The sequence below is a fragment of the Macrotis lagotis genome, chromosome 2, assembly GCF_037893015.1.
Source record: "Macrotis lagotis isolate mMagLag1 chromosome 2, bilby.v1.9.chrom.fasta, whole genome shotgun sequence".
Taxonomy (NCBI): Eukaryota; Metazoa; Chordata; class Mammalia; order Peramelemorphia; family Peramelidae; genus Macrotis; species Macrotis lagotis.
The window spans coordinates 34,254,868-34,277,685 of record NC_133659.1 but is presented as its reverse complement, the minus strand read 5'-3'; the positions used below and the strand labels follow the sequence as shown (position 1 = coordinate 34,277,685).

The window sequence follows — 22,818 nt, the reverse complement described above, 5'->3', positions numbered from 1 at the left end:
TCTCAACTGTAAAATGAGAATAATAACCATCTCACAGAGGTGCGGGGAGGATCAAATGAGATATATCCACAGTGTTTGGGTTAGTGATTGACAGCATCTATTTCCTATCCTTTCCCTTCCTCCTTCCCCCTAAAATCCGCTCCCTTTCAAACTTCTAATCTAGTCATCTTTTTTTTTAAAGGTTTTTTTGCAAAGCAATGGGGTTAAGTGGCTTGCCCAAGGCCACTCGGCTAGGTAATTATTAAGTGTCTGAGGCTGGACTTGAACTCAGGTCCTCATGACTCCAGGGCCAGTGCTCTACCCACTCCTAATCTATTAATCTTGAGGACACTACCAGCCTCCTAGTCCACCCAGTTGGCAGCCTAGGTGTCACCCTCGACTTCTTGCCCCCTCTCACATCTCCAATCACTTGCCAAGGAAACAGTGGGTGAGGGACTGGCTCAGAGTCTTAGGGCTAGGAAGTGGCAGAGGTCCAGTTTGAACTTTCTGGCTCAGCCCCCCCCCCAACTATGCCTTCTTTCCTAGAATCCTGACTCAGATCCTGCCATAGTCACTCGTCTGTCAGCCTGGATTCAGGAGAAAAATAGTAAGGTTGAGGTTTTTAACCTAATTGGGGAAAGTGAGTTTCGGCAAGGCTAAGAAGGCTGGGGGGGGGGAGGGATTGGGGCGGGGGTCCACCCACAGGTTCTGCAGGACAAAGGAGAGTCCTCCGAGAAAGTCCGGGGAGGTAGCCTGGGCCGGGTCAGCCCCGGGCGATCCAGGGGTCTAGGTCAAGGTCAACCCACTCCCGCGGGCCTCAGGGTTCCCAGCTTGGAAGTGGGGGGAACTGCCCCCAAGATCTTCAAGGTCGTTTTGCCACGGCAGCCCCGGGCCTCGGTTTCTCCATCTGTGGGACTGGGCTCCCGGCCCCCGCCCGCCCCCCAGCCCCCTCCTCCCGACCCTCCGGTGGGGTCTGTGGCAGCCTGGAGTTGGGGTCCCTCGGCCCCAGCTCCGGGGGCCCGGGGGGGGGCTCTCCTCGGCGTCTCCGCCTCGGGCTTGGGCTCCCCCGACCTCGGGGTCAGGCCCGGGTGACCTTGGACACGCCCCCCCCAGTCCGCGGCCGCCGTGGGGGGGACCCCGAGGCTGGGGGCTCGCCGGCCGTGACGTCACGCCGACGTCACGGCCCCTCGGAGACAAAGGCCGAGCCCCCTGCAGCCGTCGGGGCCTCGGGGCGCGGAGGCCCGCAGCTCGCTCCGCGCGCGGGGCACGCGTGGGCTCCGGGCCCTTTGGACCCCGGGCGAGGGGCCCCCGGGAGGGAGCCCCGGGTCGGGCCCGGCCCCCGGCGCGCCCCCGCGGCGCCACGTGCACGCCCGCCCCCCGGGGCGCCGTCACTATTGTCATGATCCCGGGCCCCGCCCTCGGGACATCCCATAATAACCCGGCCGGCCCCTCTTTTCAGCTTCTCGCAGCCCTTCCCAGTTCCACTGGCACCGCCCTTCTCCGGCGCCCATTGGACGTGGTCAGGCAGAGGCCCTCCGCCGATTGGTCACCTCTGGTCATTCAGTGGTTCCAGGTCCTTCGGGGCCGGCGTTTCCTCCTGGCAACAGACACGGCCGGCGGAGATTGGCCATCCGGGGCGTCGCCCGGCCCCCGGTCCCGTCCCGGCTGGCGCTCATTGGCCGGGCCCCGGATAGTTGCTGGAAGCCGATTGGTCGCGGAGCCGGGCGCCGTGCGGCTGCGCGAGCAGGCGGAAGGCGGAGCCGATCGAGTGCCTGGTCGGAGGTGGTCGCGGAGGCGGCGGCGGACGGCGTTCTGCGTTGCCCGAGGCGGCGCCGGCGCCAGGCCCGAGGTCCGCGGCGGAGCGGCGGCCACACGTGGGTGAGCCTGCGGGAAGCCCGGGGCCCGGCTCGTAATCCGGGGCCTGTGCTCGGGGCGCTCTCTTCGCGGGTGGGGGAGGGGCGGCGGGGCCTCGCGTCGGAACTGGCGGCTCCCCCGGCCAATGGGAGGCGGCGCTGCCTCCCCTCGGCTGTTCATTGACCCGCGCTCGGCCAATGAGCGCCGGGGGGGGGGGGCGTCCCCGGGCTGCTTCCTGCAGCTGCAGCCGCCGCCGCCTCCGCCGCTGCCGGCGCCGCCGCCGCCCCGGGGCCGGGCCGTCCCTCGGGAGGAGGCTGCCCCGGGCCGGGCTGGGTCCCGGCGTCCCGCCGCGCCGGCCGGGGCTCCCGATGCGGGGCCCCCGAGGGAGGGCGCCGGGAGCTCACCGCGCCGCCTGCTCCCCCCAGAGCCCGAGAGCCCCGAGCCGGCGGCATGGCGGCCGAGGCGGACAGCCCGAACCCCAGCGCCCGCATCATGACCTTCTACCCCACCATGGAGGAGTTCCGCACCTTCAGCCGCTACGTGGCCTACATCGAGTCCCAAGGAGCGCACCGGGCCGGCCTGGCCAAGGTCAGTGGGCAGCCCAGGGCCCTGGCCGCCCTTAATAAAAGCCACCCTGACCCCTTCCCTTTTTGAAAGAAAGCTGTTAGGTGTTTTGAGTTTTACAATGTTTCCCCTGTACTTGCTCCCCCCACAGCAGTCAGTCTGTCAGTGTTTACATTGTTTCCAGGCTGTGTTCCGTGTTGAATGTGATGAGAGAAAGTCATATCCTTAAGGAAGAAACAAAGTATAAGAGGTAGAAGAATTACAAAATGACATAAGGGTTTTTTTTTCCCTCAATTAAAGGTAATAGTCTTTGGTCCTTGTTCAAACTCCACGGCTCTTTCTCTGGATACTGATGGTATTCTCCAATGCAGATAGCCCCAAATCGTCCCTGATTGTTGCACTGATGGAAGGAGCGAGTCCATCCAGGTTGACCATCACCCCATGTTGCTGTCGGGGTGTACAGTGTTTTTCTGGTTCTGCTCATCTCGCTCAGCATCAGTTCATGCAAGTCCTTCCCTGCTTCCCCCAATTCCCATCCCTCCTGGTTTCTGATAAAACAGTAGTCTTCCATGGCATACATATACCGTAGTTTGCTAAGCCATACCCCAATTGAAGGACATTCACTTGATTTCTAATTCTTTACCACCGCCAACAGGGCTGCTATGAATATTTTTGTACAAGTGATGTTTTTACTTTTTCATTATCTCTTCAGGGTGTAGACCCAGGAGTGGTACTGATGGATCAAAGGGGATACACATTTTTGCTACCCTTTGGGCGTAGTTCCAAATTGCTGTCCAGAAAGGTTGTGAGTTCACAGCTCCACCAATAAAGTATTAGTGTCCCAGATTTCCCACATCCCTTCCAACATTGATCATTGACGTTTCTGGTCATACTGGCCAACATGACCACCTTCCTTGGTCTTGGGCTGAGGGCCACAAAGCCAGAGTAAGCAGACTCGCCTCTGTCCTTGCAGGTGGTTCCTCCAAAGGAATGGAAGCCACGATCAACCTATGATGACATTGATGACTTGGTCATCCCGGCCCCCATCCAGCAGGTGGTAACTGGACAGTCCGGTCTTTTCACCCAGTACAACATCCAGAAGAAAGCCATGACTGTTAGGGAGTTTCGCAGGATAGCCAACAGTGACAAGTGAGTAAGGAGTGTGCAGAGCATGCCTCCACCACCCATTGCCATCCCTGAGGGCATTGCCAGCCTGTTTTGGTACCTGGTCAGCACTTGTTTCCCCTTTTCTTTCTACTTCAGTCCTAAGTAGGGGGGCTCCTGACTGTGGGAGCCCCTCCATGCTGAATGCTGAAGCCCTCCAGGGGCCTGCCCTATCTAAGCAGTCCCTTCCTTCTCTCTTGGCTGAGCACCTGGAGTCCTTCGGCTTCTGTGCTCACCCTTTGCTGGGATGGAGCCTGCTCTCAGACACTTCATTGCTTCTCCCCTCAGATCTCGGCACTTGAGCCTTTCTCCTTTTCCTTTTCCAGGGATCCCTTTTTGACTCCTCTTGCTTGAGACCGAGTAAGCTCCAAGGTCTGAGGCTTCAGAGCTCCCCACTCAAATTTACATTTTCAGATGAGGAAATTGTCCAAGGGTAGTTAGTCCATTCAGGGCAGCCTCTTTATTTTTGTAGCTAGGGATGCCCAGGCCAGAGGCTCTCACAGGTAGTACCTGTCGGAGCCAGTATTTGAACCTATGGTCTCAGCCCACCTCTTGGAGCATATGCAGAAGGGCCATGATTTAAGGCCAAAACCTCCGACTCTAAACTACCTTTTTCTCACTGTCCCTCCCCTTTTCACCTCCTACCCACTGACTGTATATTCTTGTACTTCTCTAAATACATTCTTAAGACTTGATTCTATTCCAGAGCCTATCAGAGATGGACTCTCTTTGTCCTTCACCTGGAATCCTGATTTTCTCTTTTTCCATTGCTTTATTGAATGTTCTGCCATTCAACAGCCATTTCTGCTAAAGTCCCCTTCTTCCTCATGCTCCTACCTTCCTGACTTGGACTCAGGGGCAGTGCCAGTGAGGTTTCAGTGTCATCATCTCATTCTCTTATTCTGGAACCTTGATATGGTTCCAGGGAGGAACTCCATGCTATGAGATTTTCATTCTCCCCCTTTGCTACCCAGCAAGCACCCGTTCCTTGTTCTGCCTTCCTATCTGCCTTGGCTCCCACCTCCTCTCTAGGTCAAGTCTGCATCTTTCAAAGAGGGGTTGGCTGCCTCAGCTGGGCCCTGCCCCCTCAGTCTATACCCAGGTCTCCCTCCACTGCCTTGGGTTCTCCTTTGCCTTGTCTATATCATAACCTCAAAGGCTCCATTCAGCAACCCCTCTTTTCTTGACTCTTTTTTGAGCACATCCTTCCTTCCCTATTCAGTTTGCCCATTCCTCACCCCCAGAATCTAGCTGCTGATTGCTGCTATGCCAGCCTGGGCACCACCTCCTTGGAACTTGTTGGCATTGTGTTTGAGCTGCTGGGGCCTTGGAGAACCCCCTGCTCTTGACCATGCCTTCAGTGCCACACTGTCTGCTTCTTCCAGTGGCTGCCTTTGGCCTGGTCCTGGATGCTCACCCTCCAGGCCTCTGTCTCTTCCACTCCACTGAGGCAGTCTTTTCTGGCTTTCTCACCCACTTGGCAGCATCTATGCTGCCATTGCTCATCTACCTTCTGAACTTTTCAAGATTGACTCTTTACTGACTTCCCTATATTAGTTTCCTCTAGGTCTTGCTTTGGGCTTTTCCTTCCCCCTCAGCATTTGCTTTCTAGTCTTGTTCCCTCTCATGTCTTCAGTGATGACCTTTCTCTGCCTTCCTGATGAACAGCTCAACCATCATGGCCTTGGGACTCCAGTCTGTTCATCCCATCTCTTGGATGCTTGCCAAGGAAAAGCTCTTGGGCAAGAGTGACCCTCAGGCTGAATCCTTGGAATCAGCATCACCTGCTATTCTTCCTTACTCTTTCCTCTCCCCTAGATAGCTGGTCAGCCACCCAGTCAGGTTGAGGTTTGCTCGGCAGTTTGCTCCCACAACTACTAATACCGAGGTGAAGGCCTCATCATTTCTTGTTTATACTCTTGGAATAGCCTTTGAACTGACTAGTCTTCCTGCCTTCAATTCGTCTGTCCTTTGCTCCGCTTGCTACCTTTTCTATTTTCTAGGTAAATGCTCTGTGACCAGGTGAAGGTCCATTCATCCCTGAAGGAAATAGGCTGTCTCCAGGGACTTTGAGGACCCATTTTGTGAGAGTGTGCCCTGTTTCTCTCCCACTTCCATCTCTCCTTCTCCTTGGGCACAGATGTCCTGGCCCTGAAGCTTCCAGGACAGGACAGTTCAGGTGCCCAGATTCCTTACGAGGCTGGCAGGGGTAGGCAGAGCTGAGTATTTGGGGAGAGGCAGAAAGCAGGTTTTCCTTCTCTGTGCCTCCTGCCCCAGTGCAGGAGACTCTGAGGATGGGGCATGACTGAGCAGTTTGTGTCCCTTTGTTCTCTGAAGGTACTGTACTCCACGCTATAACGAATTTGAAGAACTTGAGCGAAAATACTGGAAAAATCTGACGTTCAACCCCCCCATCTACGGGGCTGATGTGAATGGGACACTGTATGAAAAGGTAAGGGGGGCTTGGGGAGGCAGGAAGACCTAGTGGGTCTTGGAGGTGACAAGACCTAGTTTCAAATTCTGCCCCAGCCATAATTTGAAGGCTCCTCTTTTTGGGTCCTGGGCTGACCAGAGAATGAGTGGAAGTCATTTAAGAGACTGCCATGAGCGTGGCTGAGGTGGGCAGGGACCTGCCATGTGGGCTTACAGGCTTTGGGCAGGCTGTGTCTATCCTTAGAGATGTGGAGAAGAGGGTCTCCTACTTCAGTCTGCCCTTCTCCTAAGGCTTGTGGATCGCTGCTTCTGTCATGGCTGGATGAGGCCAGTCATGGTTCAGGTGCTCCCTTGGGGTAGGATGACTCCAGGGTTCCTTCTGGTCCTCTCGCCTTGCAGAGCGGCTCAGGAGCAGAAGCAAAAATGAAGCCAAGGACCATTTGGCTCTTCCTCATGCTTTCCTTGCTCTCCCAGATCTGCCGGCCTTGTCTAGAGCTCTGAGGAAGCACTGGCGGGGGGGGGGGGGTTGTGGCAAGTCTGGCAAGACCTGGCCTTGGTATAGCCAGCTGAACTGGGGAGGAACTGGGGAGCATGGCAGTCCTGGCTCAGGTCAAATGCTCAGTTTCACCAGCTCGTTGCTGGCAGACTCCACTTTTGAAAATTGGTCCAAGGACCCTTTTGTAATGGCTATTATCCTTCTAATGTGCCATTTCCCAGGTTCTTGACTTGGACTTCTCTTAGGGAAGAGATGGTTGAATCAGACCAGTGAAGACCAGGGGAATTCATGGGCAGTGTGACTCAGGAGGGAAAGTCAGGGAGCATTTCTTAGCCACTAACTCTAAGCTGCTGGTGTCAGGCTACCCCAAGAGGCAGGCAGCAGTTTGGGCTCATTGGAGGCAACCTGCAGATCAGTGTGATAGTCTGCAGTACAAGTAGGAGAGAGCCGACTATAGAGAGGCTTCCAATGACGGGGGTGGGTGGGGTGTCCCAGACATGGGGAGGGACTGTAGACCGAGGCTTGACTGGGGCTTGGGAGAAGAGGACAGTGAACTGATTGACCCACAGTTCAGGAGATGGAGGGCAGCTCTGGGAGAGGAGTGAGGAGGGGGGTCAGATAAGATGGAGGAGGGGGAAAAGGGGTGTGTCACCCACTCAAGCCTCTCTGATCACCTTGGGGTGTGACTCGGCTTCTAGGTGAACCCAGCCCCTTCCTAGCTTGGTGCTCCTGGACAAGTCCTTTCCTTGTCTCGTCCTCAGGTTGTTCCTTTGTAAATTCGGGCATAATTACGGCATTACAGTTCTAGAGTCGTACACATGATATTTGTCATCTGCTTGGCACAGGGCTAGCACCTAGATGCCAGATAGATGCTCATTCCCTTCCCTTCCCCTAAGAGGATAGTGTTGGCTCTCAGGCTTCCTTTGAGCTCATTCTCAGCTCCAGGGCCCCAGATCAGTCCTTCTTCTCTGGTAGCCGACTGCCCATCCTGAACCTTGAGATGGTCCTCTAGTCTTTTAGGACTCCACAGGCTTGCCGGAGGAAAATCATCTCACTTGCTAGAGACTCATTCTTCCTCCTCTGTGTGCGGTCCTTGTTACTGCAGACAAATAACTCTAGTCTCCTCAAATAGGAGAGCCCTGGAGGTGGCCATGTCAGCCCCCCCCCTTTGGACATACATGGGCACCCTTGGTCAAGACCTGTGCAGGATAAGGACAAGGTGTATTGGTCCTCTTCATAGCAGTTTTCACTTGGTGATTGGCTCGAAGAGTCCCAGGCCTCCGTTGGTCCAGAACTGTCTTGTAGGGCCACTGACCCTCCTGGACCATTTAAAAAGGGGTCTTCTTTGATCAAAAGCCCTTCTGCTTCCAGGGCCCAGCAGAGTGCAGAATGAGCCAGGATGCTGTGCCCCCTGCCATTCTTCTTTCTTTCTGGCTTCCTGCTGCCTATAAAAGCTCCCCTGTATCCCTCTTTTCAGAGTTTGCTTGATCCAGCCTTTCCTAAGAGCTGCCCAGTGTTTCTCCTCTTTTCATCTGTGTTCCTGAAAAAGCCCATTATACTCAAACTTGGCTCAATAACTGATGCAATCTGGCCCACTAAAGTTACCAATAATTTCTTAATCACCAAATCCATTGACTTTGTTCTTAAGGCCTTTCATCCTGTTCACCTGTAGATGCTTCATGCATGTTGAGTGGTTGGGGCCGTATCTCTTGCAGGTTTTCCTAACATCGTTCTTAGCCTCCTTAGCTCTTCAGTGGCCTTTTGATCTGCATCACACCCATCCATTGAGTGTCCTCTTCTGTTTGCCCAGGACCTTCTCAACTCTTTTTATTCTGGTGATCTTCAGGACTGCTGGGCTGTGATGAGTAATGATCAACTCTATACAAGTGATTCCCAGATCTCTTATATATAACGTAGTCATATACATACATGTGTACATTATATACATATATATATATGTAAAATTTAGTCATAATCTCTTATGAGTCCAACCCCAAATGTCCTTTGAGATAGCTCAAGCTCCACATGACTAAAACAGAACTTATTTTCTCTGGCCCCCATCCCTCTCTAAGGCCTCCCCTTCCTGACTTCCTACTACTCCAGGAGACTTATTCTCTCAGGTCTACCACATCCTGTTCATCAGTGTCCTTTCTAAGCTCCCACTTAGCTGTACCCCAGTTATTTGATTTAGTCTCCAGATCTCCCTGGGCACAATGTTTCCACTGATGGTGGGTACTTTCTCAGTGTTGGTGGTTGAATGTCAGGCTTGGAGGGGGGGTACAGGCAAGAAGTTGCCCCCTACTTTTCCACTTGAGGGGGGCAGGTGTGCTTAGAGGCTAGATCTCTGCTTCATGTCTCTGCAGTTTGTGCTCCCAAAGCCTCAACTCCCTCCTCTTTATCCAACTTCATCCAGGGGGCTTGATGATGTGCCCAGGTGTCCTCTCTTCTACCTCAGAGGACAGTGGGCCTGCCCTAAGCAGTTCTATTGCTGCTACTTAGAACCATCTGGAAATCCCAATCCCAGAACCTGTGGGGTGAGGGGACATGGGCATCTGCTAAAACTCCCTAACCTCTGGCTTTGTGGCTTACAGCATGTGGATGAGTGGAACATTGGCCGGTTGAATACTATCCTGGATGTAGTGGAGAATGAGAGTGGCATCACTATAGAGGGCGTCAACACTCCCTACCTCTACTTTGGCATGTGGAAGACTTCCTTTGCCTGGCACACGGAGGACATGGATCTATATAGCATCAACTACCTGCACTTTGGCGAGCCCAAGTCCTGGTGAGTCTGGCCTGTCCACCTGCCTGAAGTGAGCACTGATGCCTGTTCCAGGCCAGGGAGGGTGTGTCCTGAAGAGTCTGAGCCTGCCTTAGTTCTTTAGAACTTAAGGCAGCTGAGGGGAGTGGAATGGGCGTGCCATTGGTCACTGGTTGCTGTGGTCATTGTCCTGGTCTCAACCAATGGGAGTCACCAAAGGTTCTGGATTCTCGATTGACATTGCTGGATCTAAACATGAATAAAATGACTTTGCCAGGCCTCTAGAGGATGGTCTGGCAAGGGGTGTGTGAGACTGGAGAGAGAGTATGGGTAAGATCTCCCCTAGAATGTCATGAGAATAGAGAGGAGGTGGGTATACAGGAGAAGTGAGAGAGGTGATAAAGGATGAGGACAGCAAACTTAGTTCCCCATGAAATAAGAGGGGTGGCCCAGGAAAAGAACAGATGCTTTGTTGACCATTTCTGCAGGTAGAGGGTAGGGTAGCAGTGGTTTATCAAATAGGGCAGCTGGGAAGAGTGGGTACAGGTGTTTGTGGGAAGGCTAGGGCTGGGCCTATGGTAGAGATGGTAAGCATGGAGTGGAAACAAAAGGTTGGGGTTGATAAGAAAGGCTTGGATGTGATGGACAGAGGGGCATCCCTGAAGCTAGGATCACAACCAAGGTCACCAAGAGCCTTGGGGACAGGAGGCAGGTGCTAGCTGTTAATCTTAGAAGAGGGCAAGCCCCGAGGGAGAAAGTTGAAGTCTGCTGGGGAGGCAGTTGCATTGGTTCTCTTTGAGGATCAGGTGAGATAATGGGGGTCAAGCCCCATGTAAACTTCTAAGCACTTGATGTTGTTGTGATTAAAGCCTGCACAAACAGTTGCCTCAAGCAGTTTTTTTTTTTGCCCTTTTTAAAATTTTTTTTATTTTTGAGACATTTGAGGGTAGACTGATCCTTCCTCTTCCTGGCTCTCAGGCTCCTCTTTTAGCTCTGGACTTGGCTGCTGAAGGTGGCAGGTCATGTCAGCAGCCATGTGACACAGAAGTTTGGGTTGGCCAGAAGTGTGGCTTTGCTCAGTCATTGTCTTCCCATGAAATGCTTCCCCCAACCGTGGGTTGAGTATTCTTTTTTTTTTTTAGATTTTTCAGTGCAATGGGGTTAAGTGGCTTGCCCAAGGCCACACAGCTAGGTAATTAAGTGTCTGAGGCTGGATTTGAACCCAGGTACTCCTGACTACAGGGCAGGTGCTCTATCCACTGAGCCACCTAGCCACCCCTAGGGTTGAGTATTAACTCCCTATTCACTTTGTTGCACCTAGCCTGGGCGATGGGATTGCGATGCCCCTTCTACATTTGTGATAACCTCTGTGTGTTTGCAGGTACTCCATTCCCCCAGAGCATGGCAAACGACTGGAGCGGCTGGCCAAAGGTAATGTTTCTCTGCCACAGCAGTCCCTAGCCCCAGTTCCCTTTAGGAGGAGACAGGCTGCCCAGAGGACTGAGATCACAAAGGCTTGCCTTTATCCTTTGGGTGTCTGATTCTTGTTTTGCTTTGGTTTATTTTTTTACTGAAGATAATACAAGGGAACTTAGGCATGGCTTGGCCAGGCAGGAGCCAGGGGCTCAAGCCCACAGGAAGAGGTGTGGCTGATGCTCTCTTCCTCATTCCAGGAATGTATAAGCTGAGGCTGGAAATAATGCTTGGAATTGTCCACTGGCAGTATGGGGGCTGGGTTACTGCTAGGGTCCCCTCCTGGAGCTTTAGGCTGGCATTTTGACTGTAACTTCTCTTCTCACACAGGTTTCTTCCCAGGGAGTGCCCAAAGTTGTGAGGCTTTTCTCCGTCATAAAATGACCTTGATTTCCCCTTCAATTCTGAAGAAGTATGGCATCCCCTTTGATAAGGTGGGTTCCCTGTTTTCTGACTTGAGGTCTCCTGTGCATGCTTACTTGGAGGGAGGGACTGGTGATAGGCCCTTCTTGGGGTTTGGAGTTGGCGGTCTTGCAAACTTGTCAGCTGCACTTTACGGACTTGACTAGTGCAGCTGGGTTTTCTTTTTGTAAATTCTATTCTACTTATTTACTTCATTAAATATTTCCCAATTACGTATAAAAATTTTTTAACAATCATTTTTTAGAATTTTGGGTTCCAAATTCTCTCTCTCCCTCCCAACCCCTGTCCCCTCATTGAGAAGGTAAGCAATTTGATATTAGTTGTATATGTGAAGTCATGCAAAACATATTTCCATAGTAGCCATTGTTACAAAAGAAAACAAAACAGAATAAAACAATAAAAATAGAGAATTGAAAAAATGTTTCAATCTGCTCTCAGTTCATGTTTCTCTGGAAACGGACAGCATTTTTCATCATGGGTCCTTTGGAATTGTCTTGGGTCATTGTCTTCATCAGAGTAGCTAACTCATTCACAGTTGATCATTGTACAGTATTGCTTTTACCATGTGTAATGTTCTCCTGGTTCTGTGCACTTCACTTTGCATGAGTTCATATAAATCTTTCTAGGTTTTTCTGAGAGCATCCTGCTCGTCATTTCTTATAATACAGTAGTATTCCATCACAATTGTTACAACTTGTTCAGCCATTCCCTGATTAATGGGCATCCCTTCAATTTCCAATTCTTTGGAGTGTGGCTGTTCTTGCTTGTACTTATTGTAGAATTTCCTCTTACATGGGCATGTAAGACTTGGGCCCCCTCGGTGGTGGGAAGGGCTCAGGATGTCCATGGGACAGAGGGAGCGTGCCCAGGGCCAGGGGAGCTCTGACAGGGATGCAATAGCTCATTTCTCATCCTGATATGAAAATAGAAATGAGAGAAAGTTAACTCGGCAAGTCCTGAGGTGGATGGGGAAGCCTGGAAAGGGACCTTAGAGATTCTCTTAGCACCCCCTAGCTGTACAGATGATGACCCAAGGCCATCCAGCCAGCAGATCTCCTTACCCTGGGCTTCACTTCTCCAACTGGGCCTTTTCCTCTTGTCCTCAGGTGACTCAGGAGGCAGGAGAGTTTATGATCACTTTTCCTTATGGCTACCATGCTGGCTTCAACCATGGATTCAATTGTGCCGAGTCTACCAACTTTGCCACCCTTCGCTGGATCGAGTATGGCAAGCAATCTGTTCTGGTAAGGACAAGGCCTGAGTGGCCTGCAGGAGACTGTATCTGCTGTCTAGGGCAGGACACTTATACTACCTGGAATGCTTGGGCCAATTCTGAGTGTCCAGCCCAGCTTTGGAAGGCTGGTACTCAGGTGCCATGAAGAGAGGGGGCACTGTTAGTCTGAAGGAATGTTCAGGAAACATCCTTGTGCTACCTGATCCCTAAGGGGGTGAACCCAGAGCCCTGGAGGAACGTGTCAGAGGGACCAAATGTAGAAGAGAAGGGCCACCCTGCCAGAAGTCAGCCAAAAGAGGTACCTGGCATCTTGGCGTGGTGGCTTCTGGGACTGTCACTCAGTGCTTGTTGTATCATACACAACTGAAGCCAAACAAGCTCTTCATCTTATGAGAATCTTTATGGGTGCTGAGTTTGTTGGCCATTCTCTCTTAAGGCTTTGCGATGTAGTGGGAAAGGAGCTGGCTCTTCTGCAGCCTAGCCTGACTTGTGGGTAGGAGGCCCTGTCTTTCCCAGCCCTCTGGTGTCCTGGGGTAGAGCCCTAGCAAGTACACAGGGATGGTCATTGAAGCATCTGGGTGGTTTGGCCCCCTTTGGGAAGCCCCAGCTCCTGCAGTCATGTTAGCCCAATAGCACTATTCCTGGGAGGGAGGAGAAAGCACAGGGAAAAGAGCCCCAACTCTCCTCAGCAGACTGGGTTTTCAATAGAAGCCATGCCCAGTGATTTAGAAACTTAACTCTGACTGCAGACTTGGGGTCAAGATTCTTAGGTCAGGAGGGAGTCCATTGTGTCTTGGTCTAAGCTGGGAAGTGCTCCCAAGACAAACCATGTTCCTGGTTTCTTTTCTGCCAAACAGATGAGCCCTGAAACCCTGGGCAGTCCAGACTAACTCCTTTTTGACATTAAAGGTGTCTCTCCTTGGGGAAGGGCTTGGGCCGCTTTGGTTCCGTCTTATCTCTGGCTTCATGAGAGTCCCAGTGAGTCCTCATTTTGTCTGTGGGGAGTGAAGAATTTCCCATTTAGGCTTTGCTTCCTTCTCATGGCCCTTCCCTGCCCCCATGACATCCTGTCCCCTGATGCCTTGGAATATCAGTTCGTCCTGTATCTTATCAGTAAAGAATCCTGTTCTAAAAATTAATTGATGATAATAATTGGATAAAGAATTCCGGAGTGCCACTCGCTGGAGCATATTGTTGATATAAGGGATATCGTTAGCTGCAATTGGTGATCGTATATGGGCAGTAGCAAGGACGAGGCCAGTTGTGGGGAACTTAGCAGCCTTGTTTCTCTGCTGCAGTGCTCTTGCCGGAAGGATATGGTGAAGATCTCCATGGATGTGTTTGTGCGCAAGTTCCAACCTGACCGGTACAAGCTGTGGAAGGCAGGCAAAGATGCCCCTGTCATTGATCACACTCTGCCCACCCCTGAGGCGGCTGAGTTCCACAAGGGAGAGCAGCAGGGCTGCCCAGAGGAAGCCACAGACAGCAATGGGGACCCAGTCAGTGAGGATGCCAGGAGAAGGTAGGTCACAGAGCAGTGTCAAGTACACAAGTACTTGGGTGTTCTCTTCCTTGTGAGCTCTGCTCACAGACTTTTGGTCCTCTGTGGTCTGGGAAGGCCTGTGGGGAAAGAGAAAGGGGCTCCCTACTAGGAGCAATGTCCCACTCTGGGTCCCATTGAGAGGGGCAAGGAGATGCTTTTGGAGTGAGATCAGCCAAGAAGGATGGGAAGTTTGGCTTGAGAAGGATTGAGAATGTTGGAGCTGGGGGCCTTTGACAGCTGTGTCTGCTTGGAATGAACAGATAGGGCAAAAGTCAGGAGGGTCGGGGGGGGGGGTGTCAGGGTGTCATGAGAGAATGTTGATTTTTAAGCTAGAAGGAGCCAAGAGACTTAATCTGCCTCCCTCATTGTGACCCAAGGACAGCTAGGTCTGGGAGTGCATCACTCATAGCCCCCTGAGGGTGGGCACTGTTCCCTTGTTGGCATCTCCAATGCTTGTTGACTGGACAGAGCCAGGGCTCCCCTCAGAAGACATGTTTCTCTGACAGCCCCACCAAGCATCGGATCGGAGCCAAGAGGCACCGGGTGTGTCTTGAGGTGCCTCAGGAGGTGAGTGAGAGCGAGGCTTTTGCCCAGAGAGAACCCTATGAGATGGATGGGGAGCAGGCAGCTGCTGGCCCAGACTCGGTGACAACACTGCGAACTGAGAACGGCGTCCTCCTTTCGCCAGGTTAGTCTCTTGTTTTGGTCCTCCCAAGCCAGGCCGGGCTCAGACTCACCAGCTTAGCCAGGCAGAGCAGAGCCTTGGTGGGTCGGCTCAGAGTGGGTGACTCTGGCTATTTCTCGCTCACGGTCCTCTGATGGGAAGGAAAGAGATAACGGCAAACAACAGACGGCAAAATAGTGGGTTAGGTGAGGCCGTGAGGTGGAGGGAGGGTGCCCCAGAGAGGCCTCTGGTGGTTTCCATCTGGACCCTGTGACTGGGCAGGGCTCTGCTGCCAGTAGCTCCTGATGACCACTGCCCTCTTGCCTTGCCAAGAATGTCACACTGTCACAACACTCCCTTGAGTCTCACTGGATTCTCCCTTTCAGATTATCCGGACTCTGCTGAAGTCAGATTTGAAGAACTCAAGAATGTGAAATTGGAAGATGAGGAGGAGGAGGAGGAAGCAGCAGCCTTGGACCTCTCCCTGTCTAACAGGATGAATCAGGCCTCCAAAAAGAGCCGCGCTCGCAGTTCTGAGAACAGGTCTCAGCGAGGGCGCCGAGCCCTGGCTGCCCATAGCTGTGCCCAGGATGATGATTCAGAACAAGAACTCTCTGAGGTGCTGGCCACTTTGGGATAGGGTGGGGTGGGGTGGGGTGGGGTTGGGGGGGCAGGCCTGAGTTCAGTTTTTGCTGCCTTGGATCCGGGACTTTGGCAGGACTTTATCTGAGGCAGCAACCTCCCAGGGTCTATTGCCATGGTGGAGAAAGTACTAGGCCTGGAGTGCTAATCCTGCCTCAGAACTTCCCAGGTGTGTGACCCTGGGCAGATCACTTAACCTCTGTTGGCCTCAGTTTCCTTAACTAGCTCACAGGGTTGTCATGAGGATCAAATGAGATAATATTTGTCAAGTGCTTATCGCACTGCCTCTTTCCCTCTCCCACTCTCCCCTTCTCTCCTCCCCCGTGATCCTGCTCAGGTCGTATGGTATTGGCTACAGTCTGCCTCAGTGTAGCATGTTAAAGTAACTCTTTCTGAGGTTTGTCTATGGTGTTATCCTTTTGCTAAAGCCAGGTTTTCAAAGCTCAGCCAGATGGGGAGATGAAGCTTGACCAGCATTGCTGGGTGTTGGCTGAGGGCCAGAGCCAGGGCTGTGCCCTCAGGGGGCCCATTGCCCACTCCTGTGTGGTGCTCTCCTTGGTGCTAGCCTGGGGCCTAGGCCTTCTTCAGGCCTTCTGGGAGACTCGGGTTTCTGCTGTTGGCAGGCTGATATTGTTGGGGCGCTGTGTGGGCCAGCAGCAGTCCTCAGGTTGGGGGGGCAGAATGTTTTCCTTAACACTTAGTTTGCCCAGCCACCCCTTAGGGGTCTTCTCATACTGGCCTTGCTTGGAGCTCTGTACTGATGACTCCTGTCTTCAACCTAGAGTGCAGAAGAGGAGAGTCAGAAGGCCAAGGGCCGGCGGCAGCCTCTGAGCAAGCTTCCCCGACATCACCCACTTGTGGCCCAAGAGTGTGGCAGTGATGATGGTGAGTACTGCAGGAAGTGGAGGCAGATGGCCTTGTTCCCTGGACCAGGAGCTTCTAGACTCTTGGAGCCGGAGCCTGTGGCAGGAGAAAACTCTGAGCTCCAAACAGGCTGCACTCAAAACCTTCTAATGAGCTCCTTGCAGCTGTTTTCTGGTCTCCCCATAAGTAGGGAACTTGGTCTTGGTCTTGATTGATATGCCTCCTCCATGGGTGGGTGGAATTGGGTGGATTGAACAGGGTTGGGTAGGGAGTTTGTGAAGCATCCCCCCACCCCCAGCCTGCCCCCAGTAGGGAGCCAGGTTATTTCCATTGGGCCTACTGATGTATTTTCTCAGACCTTGACCAAACATTCTGGAGGCATTCCCCGACTGTTGGCTGAGAGTACACCAAGGCCAGGTGGGCAGGCTGTCCTCAGCCACCAGCCTAGCAAGACTTCCCTTTGCAGCAGTTCAAAGACATTCTTTGGAGACTTCTTTGGTCATTGTCATCACATTCAGGGACCCATCTTGTTTTTATAATCCAGGCCATTGTTTACAGTCTCTCATTGGTTTCTGGTCCTTCCTTGGCTGGAATCACTGCTATAAATATTTTGGTCAGTAGTCAGTGTTCATAAACTTATGAAGTGCTTACTATGAAGCACTAGGCTATACTCTGGGATAAAGAAAAAGGCCAAACACAGCCCAGCCCTGCTCTCAGGGGGCTTCCTGGCTAATGGGGGAGATAACATACAAACCAAGTATCCCAGAGAAAGTGGAATCCCCAAAAGGAATACACCAGCAATGAGGCACAGATGGAGAAAGGACAGATTTCAGTTGAGTCTTGCAGGTCGCAGCCAGGGAATCCCCAAGGTGGAGATGGGGAAACCCAAGGGAGAAGTAGCACAAAGACCTAGGGTCTGCAGTCTGGCTTGGCAGAGTTGAATGTCTTCTTGGTGGTAGAGCAAGGAGGCAGAATGGGGGGAGGGGGGATCTGATGTGCATTTTAGGAAAATCTCTTTGTATTGGCTTAGGAGAGAGATTGGAGGCAGCAAATCATATCCTGCCCCCCCACCCTTTCCAACCCACATCTGGCAGCTCCTGCAGTGGTCCTGGCCTACACCTGGGTAGTGGTGGGGCAGGGGAGCATCAAAAGAGAGGAGTGTATTCAAAAAATGACAGGCTCTGTTACAGAATTGCTTTTGAAATTTGAGAAAGCATTGCAGCAAACACTCGGAGACAAATATAGCCTAATAACTAGATCAAGGGAGGATAAAGCAAAGGAGAATTCTGCTGCAGTTTTTCATGAGAACCCCCAGACCAGCATCATCTGCAGTAGAGAAGCTCTCCTGTCCAGTTCTCTCTGTTTTTATTCGTTAGAATTCTTGAAATTGGATGAATCTTGGACTCCATGGAGGGAGGTGGGGAGGGAAGGGGTTTGGGTTGATTCTGATGACAGGAGAGGAGGTAGCAGTGCCTGTGAATGATCTGGCTTGGCCAGGAGGCCCCATCCATGGATGCTAACAGCTTGTATCTACTCCCAAGGCCACTGGAACCCCAGACTTTGAGCAGTAGTGGTGGTGAATGAGACTGTTAAGAACCCCCTATACCCAGCCTTCTTTTCTGATTGAGATTGTTTTTACTATGTGCAAATATGTACATCAAATCTTAAATTTTAGACTTTAAATTAAAGCAATATAGATGTAAAAAATATTGTTGCAGTAAAACTAGGCAGGAGTTCAAATCCTAGCCTCAGACTTCAGTTTCTTCATCTAAAAAGTGGAGATTAATAGATTCCAGCTCACAGGTTTGTTTTGTGGAGATAAAATCAGATAACCTAGATAAAGTGCTTTGCAAACACTATATAAATGCTGTTAATGGTAGTTTGAAGTGAGGCAGAGAGAAAACTCTGTTAGCAAGGAACATGTAGAGGGGAGGGTCCTGCTCAAACTTGGTCATATTTCTCCAAGTTGCCTGTAGATGCCCTCGACTTCTGGGCCTTGCTTCCTCTTCTGGCAGTGTCTCCTTGAGCAGCCTGCTCTGGGCACCAGTCCATCGAGGGCTGAGGAGCTCGTGGCGTCTTTTCGGGGCTTACTGGCTCTGTCCGTAGTCCAGGCTCTGGGATGTTCAGCAGACTCACCTTGTGCCTGATCTTGGTTACAGATGCCGTTGAGCAGCTGACCCCAGAAGAGGAGGCTGAAGAGACGGAGGCTTGGGCCAAACCACTGAGTCAGCTCTGGCAGAACCGACCCCTGAACTTCGAGGCTGAAAGAGCGTACAATGAAAATATGGCTCAGCAGCCCCCACACTGTGCAGTCTGTATGATTTTCCAAACCTATCAACAGGTGAGACCTGGATTACCAGAGAAGTAATTGTCCCTCAAAGATTGGACATGTGTGGGGGAAGGCCAACCTCTGCCTTTGTGAATCATGGTGGGGTGAAGGCTCAATAGCAGCCCCTCAAGTAGGTGGTGTGGGAAATGGGACTCAGGCCTTGGGCAAGAATGGACTGAATCCTAGTGCCACACTGTTGCCCCTTATTTGCCAAATCTGTAGGTGTCTACCATTGAGAGGCACCCAAAGTCCTCTCCATTGCCAGGGTGAAGGGGGGATGCCATAACTCATCTCTAGGGACCCAGATTCTTGTAGTTGATGGTGGTGTTATACTACTTGGTGTGCCCACTGCGGCCCACTGCCCATATGTCTCCTAGACTGAAGGAGGAGGCAGCAGCCAGAGTTGGACAGATGAGCCTGGAGGGAGACGTAGGACCAAGCCCCTGATTCCTGAGATGTGCTTCACGGCCACAGGCTGCAGCACCGACCTCAGCCTCTCCACACCCTACCTGGAGGAGGATGGCACCAGCATTCTGATCACCTGCAAGAAGTGTTGTGTCTGTGTCCACGCCAGTGAGTATAGGCAGATAGCCTCCTGGGAACCCCAGAGGGGCTGGGGTGGTGGGCATTGAGAGGAGGAGGGCCTGGGCAACTGCCTGGCCTTGGAGGCTCTGGCTGCAGCCACTGTGGCCCAGAAGCTTTCTGGACCTGCGTCCTGGCTTCGTCATGCCTCGTGGGGACAGGGCCAATTCCCATGACTTGGTCGGAGAGCGGGGTTGTAGAGGCCCAGATAGTGCTATTTGCTCCCTGCCTAACAGGATGGTTAGCAGGGACACTTGTGGACGTGTGTGTGTGTGTGTGTGTGTGTGTGTGTGTGTGTGTGTGTGTGTGCGCGCGTGCGCCTGAGGCACCCCCAGGCCCACAGGCTTCCCCTGAGATCCTTTTCTGTCTTGGCCAGGCTGTTATGGAGTGTCCCCTGAGCAGGCCTCAGATGAGTGGACGTGCTCTCGATGTGCGGCCAGTGCTTTAGAGGAGGTGAGCGGGGGCCAGGCGAGGCACAGGAATGGGCAGTGCCCTGGGGGGAGTTGAGCCTCTGTGGTTCCCCTGGCTATGCTGTTGGGAGCCCCCTCCTGATGCCTTCTTGCTCACTGCTCCCTCCAGGGTTGCTGCCTGTGCTCCTTGCGAGGAGGGGCCCTGCAAAGAGCTAATGATGATCGGTGAGTCTGGGTGGTCAATTCCCCTTCATCAGGACAGTAGAACATGAGGGATGAAACCCTGAGGAGAGGAGGAATGAAGGAGGCAGAACTGGGAGGGGGTGCAGTTAGACCAGTGGTTAACCTTAGGCATTCTAAGACACGGCATGTGGGTCAGCCTGTGAGAAGGGCTGGGGAGGGGCTCAGGAGGCCCTGGGACCTTATGCTAGGTTGTGAGACCCTTTTCCACTTGAGTCACTCACCTTTGCTTCTGGTCAACGCCAAGCTAAATGCATCCCCTTAAACACCCTCCCTTCCCCCCTTCCCATCACACCCACAAGCTTGATTTGAGCCTGGCTTGTCTATGTCAGCCCATGTGTGTGATTGGGCTCCATGAGATGGCAGGCAGGGGGTCTGATGGGGTTGGTGAATTTTGCTGAATGATCCTTGGGCCAGGGCAGGGCATGGTCACTCCTGCTGGAGATGGGTGTGAGGCTGGCAGTTCTCCTTGGGCACAGGCTGGGTTAGGATGTGGCTCTGGGCAGTCTTGGTCAAGGTCAAGCTCATTGTTCTGATGGCAGGTGGGTCCATGTCATGTGTGCTATCGCCGTCCTGGAGGCCAAGTTTGTCAACATTGCTGAGCGTAGTCCTGTGGACCTGAGCAAAATCCCTCTTCTGCGCTTCAAGCTGGTAAGGAAGTGGGGCCTTGAACCCTGCAGGGCAGCATTAAGGGAGCCTAGGGGAGGGCAGTGGACCCAGGACTGTCACGCCTGTGACCGACAGACTCCCCTTCTGTCAACTCCAGAAATGTGTTTTCTGTAAGAAGCGGAGGAAGAGATCTGCCGGCTGCTGTGTCCAGTGTTCTCATGGCCGCTGCCCGACCTCCTTCCACGTGAGCTGTGCCCAGGCCGCCGGGGTGATGATGCAGCCGGATGACTGGCCCTTTGTGGTCTTCATCACCTGCTTTCGGCACAAGGTTTCTTCTCAGGCAGAGGTGAGGGAGGGAGGGAGGTGACGGTTCGGAAGAGGCAGAGGAGACCAGGGACTCTTGCTTCCTCACAGCAGTCCCAGGGCCTGGGGGCTCTCAGGCTGACTCCCTGAGCAAGGACTCTCAGACAAGGGCTGGAGGGGGCCCTACCGGCTCCCTCAACAGCTCAGGTTGGAGATCTCCCAGAGATCGTCCTCAGCAGTTGCTAGGGCCCAGTGGTCCTGGTGGAAGCCCTCAAGACCCTTGAGAGCCTTTAAGGTCTCCATGCTCTCTTGAGGCCTGCTCATTGCCGTTGACTTGGACATTCATCTGTGGAGATGCTTGGTGGGGCTCAGACAGGCCGGACGGAGGTACCATTTCCCGAGGCCCCGAGCCGTCCTCGTGGGCAGGAGCCGCTGTTTGGCCAGAGCTGCTGTTTGAGGATGAGCTTACAGGGGGATGCCTCCAGTAGACAGCAGGCTCTGCAGCCCAGGGACCGTGGGGCCCACGGCTCTGCCGGCACAGCCTGACCTGGGCTTCTGGCCTGGTCTCCCCTCAGCGAGCCAAGGGTGCTCTCCAGGACCTTTCTGCGGGCCAGACGGTCATTAGCAAGCACAAGAATGGTCGCTTCTACCAATGTGAGGTGGTCCAGCTCTCCACGGAGACCTTCTATGAGGTCAACTTTGATGATGGCTCCTTCAGTGACAATCTCTATCCTGAGGACATTGTGGTAACTATCTCTGCCCCTTCCTCTTCCCTGGGAGCTGCCATCTCCAGCCCACCCCTCTCATTCTGTCTTGATTCAGAGGGATCCTCCTGGGGGTTTGTTCCCTGACCCTCTTGCAGGTGCCTGGGCAGGACTGGGCCTCCTTCCCCCTGGGAAGTGCTGAGCATGAAAGAGGAAGAGGAGGAGGAGACAGGACCTGGAGCTCTGGTTCCAGAGCAGAAGTCACCCTTTTCTTCCTTTGAACCTTTAGAGTCGTGACTGTCTCCAATTGGGTCCTCCTGCTGGAGGGGAAGTGGTCCAAGTGCGATGGACAGATGGGCAAGTCTACGGTGCGACATTTGTAGCTACCCATCCCATCCAGATGTACCAGGTATTGTCCAGCCCTGTGAAGGCTTCCTCCCTCAACAGTCTGCCTGGGGGGTCCTGAATGGGGGGGCTGGGAGGACATGTCTGACTCTCTTGGGTCTCTCCCCACAGGTGGAGTTTGAAGACGGCTCCCAGCTCATGGTGAAGAGAGATGATGTTTACACGCTGGATGAGGAGCTCCCCAAGAGAGTCAAGTCCCGTCTGGTGAGTCACTTGGGGAAGCCAGCGGGGTTGGGGGGGGGCAGACCACACAGGTGTCTCGACTGATGGGCCTCTGGTCTCTTCCTAGTCCGTGGCCTCAGACATGCGCTTCACAGAGATCTTCACAGAAAAGGACGTCAGACAGGAAAAGAAACGGCAGCGAGTCATCAACTCTCGCTACCGAGAAGACTACATTGAGCCTGCACTCTACCGGGCCATCATGGAGTAACAGTGGGTGCTGCTGGACCCAGCCTGTGAAGCGGGGGCTCTCCAGGGTCCTGAGCCTCCAACACCCCCGTGGAACTCAGAGGAGTGTTCTGAAAGTGACACTGTAAAAACCAAATGGACTAGCTCTTCCTCCCATGCCCGTTCCCTTCCCTGGTCCTTTTGCCACACATCGCTGTGGAGAAGGGAGGCCGAGTCCTGACCTGAGGCCCTGGACCTGTGCAGGTGGGCCCGCGGCTGGGAATGCCATGAAGAGGCCAGGCCCTGTGTGTGGGCGCTGGGAGCTGGTGCTATCTGCCCCTTGCCCCCGTAGGGGTGCATGCACTCCTGAGGGAGAGAGGGAGCATCTGGACAATGGATGGAGTGAGGAACAGGCAGTATTACTGGTGCTTGCCCCCCTTTCTCCTTTTTATATTTATATGTGTGTATGTTGGGTCTCCACCACCTTCCGTTGGCTTCCTGGTGCTTCTCTGGCTGCAGCCCCCTGTGCTGGGGGGAGGCTGGAAGGGATTATCTGAACAAACAAAATGTGAAGAGCTATGGGCCCTGGGAGCTCCTTCCCTTGGATGGTTCAGACCCTGGAAGCACCAAGGTGGGGGCCTAGCCTCTGAGAAGCCACCCCCTCCCCTGCCTCTGGACCAGGGACTTCCAAGGTCCTGACCCATCCTGGATGGGTCTGAGCAGGGAGATTGGGGACTTCGGAGCAGTGAGGTGGA

At 53.3% G+C, this 22,818-nt stretch overlaps 1 protein-coding gene and 1 long non-coding RNA gene across 8 annotated transcripts in view; one reads left to right on the top strand and one right to left on the bottom strand.

The window, feature by feature from the left end:
* LOC141512579 (uncharacterized) overlaps positions 1–9,382 on the bottom strand; it is a 54,420-nt gene extending 45,038 nt beyond the window's left edge. For both annotated transcript variants that reach the window (XR_012475531.1, XR_012475532.1), the window contains exon 1: positions 9,250–9,382. This is a non-coding gene — a long non-coding RNA (uncharacterized LOC141512579). The remainder of the gene's footprint in view (positions 1–9,249) is intronic.
* Positions 1,713–22,818, top strand: KDM4A (lysine demethylase 4A). 6 transcript variants are annotated; one of them, XM_074221629.1, is made up of 22 exons: positions 1,714–1,853; positions 2,259–2,421; positions 3,371–3,546; positions 5,899–6,013; positions 9,082–9,275; positions 10,633–10,682; positions 11,055–11,158; positions 12,254–12,391; positions 13,680–13,903; positions 14,431–14,612; positions 14,975–15,207; positions 16,013–16,115; positions 18,254–18,435; positions 18,801–18,996; positions 19,382–19,458; positions 19,585–19,640; positions 20,198–20,306; positions 20,422–20,610; positions 21,143–21,313; positions 21,561–21,680; positions 21,788–21,880; positions 21,966–22,818. In XM_074221629.1, the coding sequence occupies exons 2-22, from the start codon at positions 2,284–2,286 to the stop codon at positions 22,104–22,106; spliced, it is 2,991 nt and encodes a 996-aa protein (XP_074077730.1). In that variant the 5' UTR covers positions 1,714–1,853; positions 2,259–2,283; the 3' UTR covers positions 22,107–22,818. The 6 variants fall into 6 exon arrangements, 5 of the variants coding, with proteins under 5 accessions (XP_074077730.1, XP_074077731.1, XP_074077729.1 ...); XM_074221630.1 differs by having other exon boundaries at positions 1,714–1,857; positions 20,422–20,592; XM_074221628.1 differs by having other exon boundaries at positions 1,714–1,857.

What these genes read in the sequence shown, in the direction of transcription:
- KDM4A (XM_074221629.1), top strand. Translation starts at nt 2,284, where the DNA reads ATGGCGGCCGAGGCGGACAGCCCGAACCCCAGCGCCCGCATCATGACC. An exon ending in CGGCGTCCTCCTTTCGCCAG is followed by an intron (nt 14,613 to 14,974) that starts GTTAGTCTCTTG and finishes TCTCCCTTTCAG; the next exon opens with ATTATCCGGACTCTGCTGAA. An exon ending in TTGTGTCTGTGTCCACGCCA is followed by an intron (nt 18,997 to 19,381) that starts GTGAGTATAGGC and finishes TGTCTTGGCCAG; the next exon opens with GCTGTTATGGAGTGTCCCCT.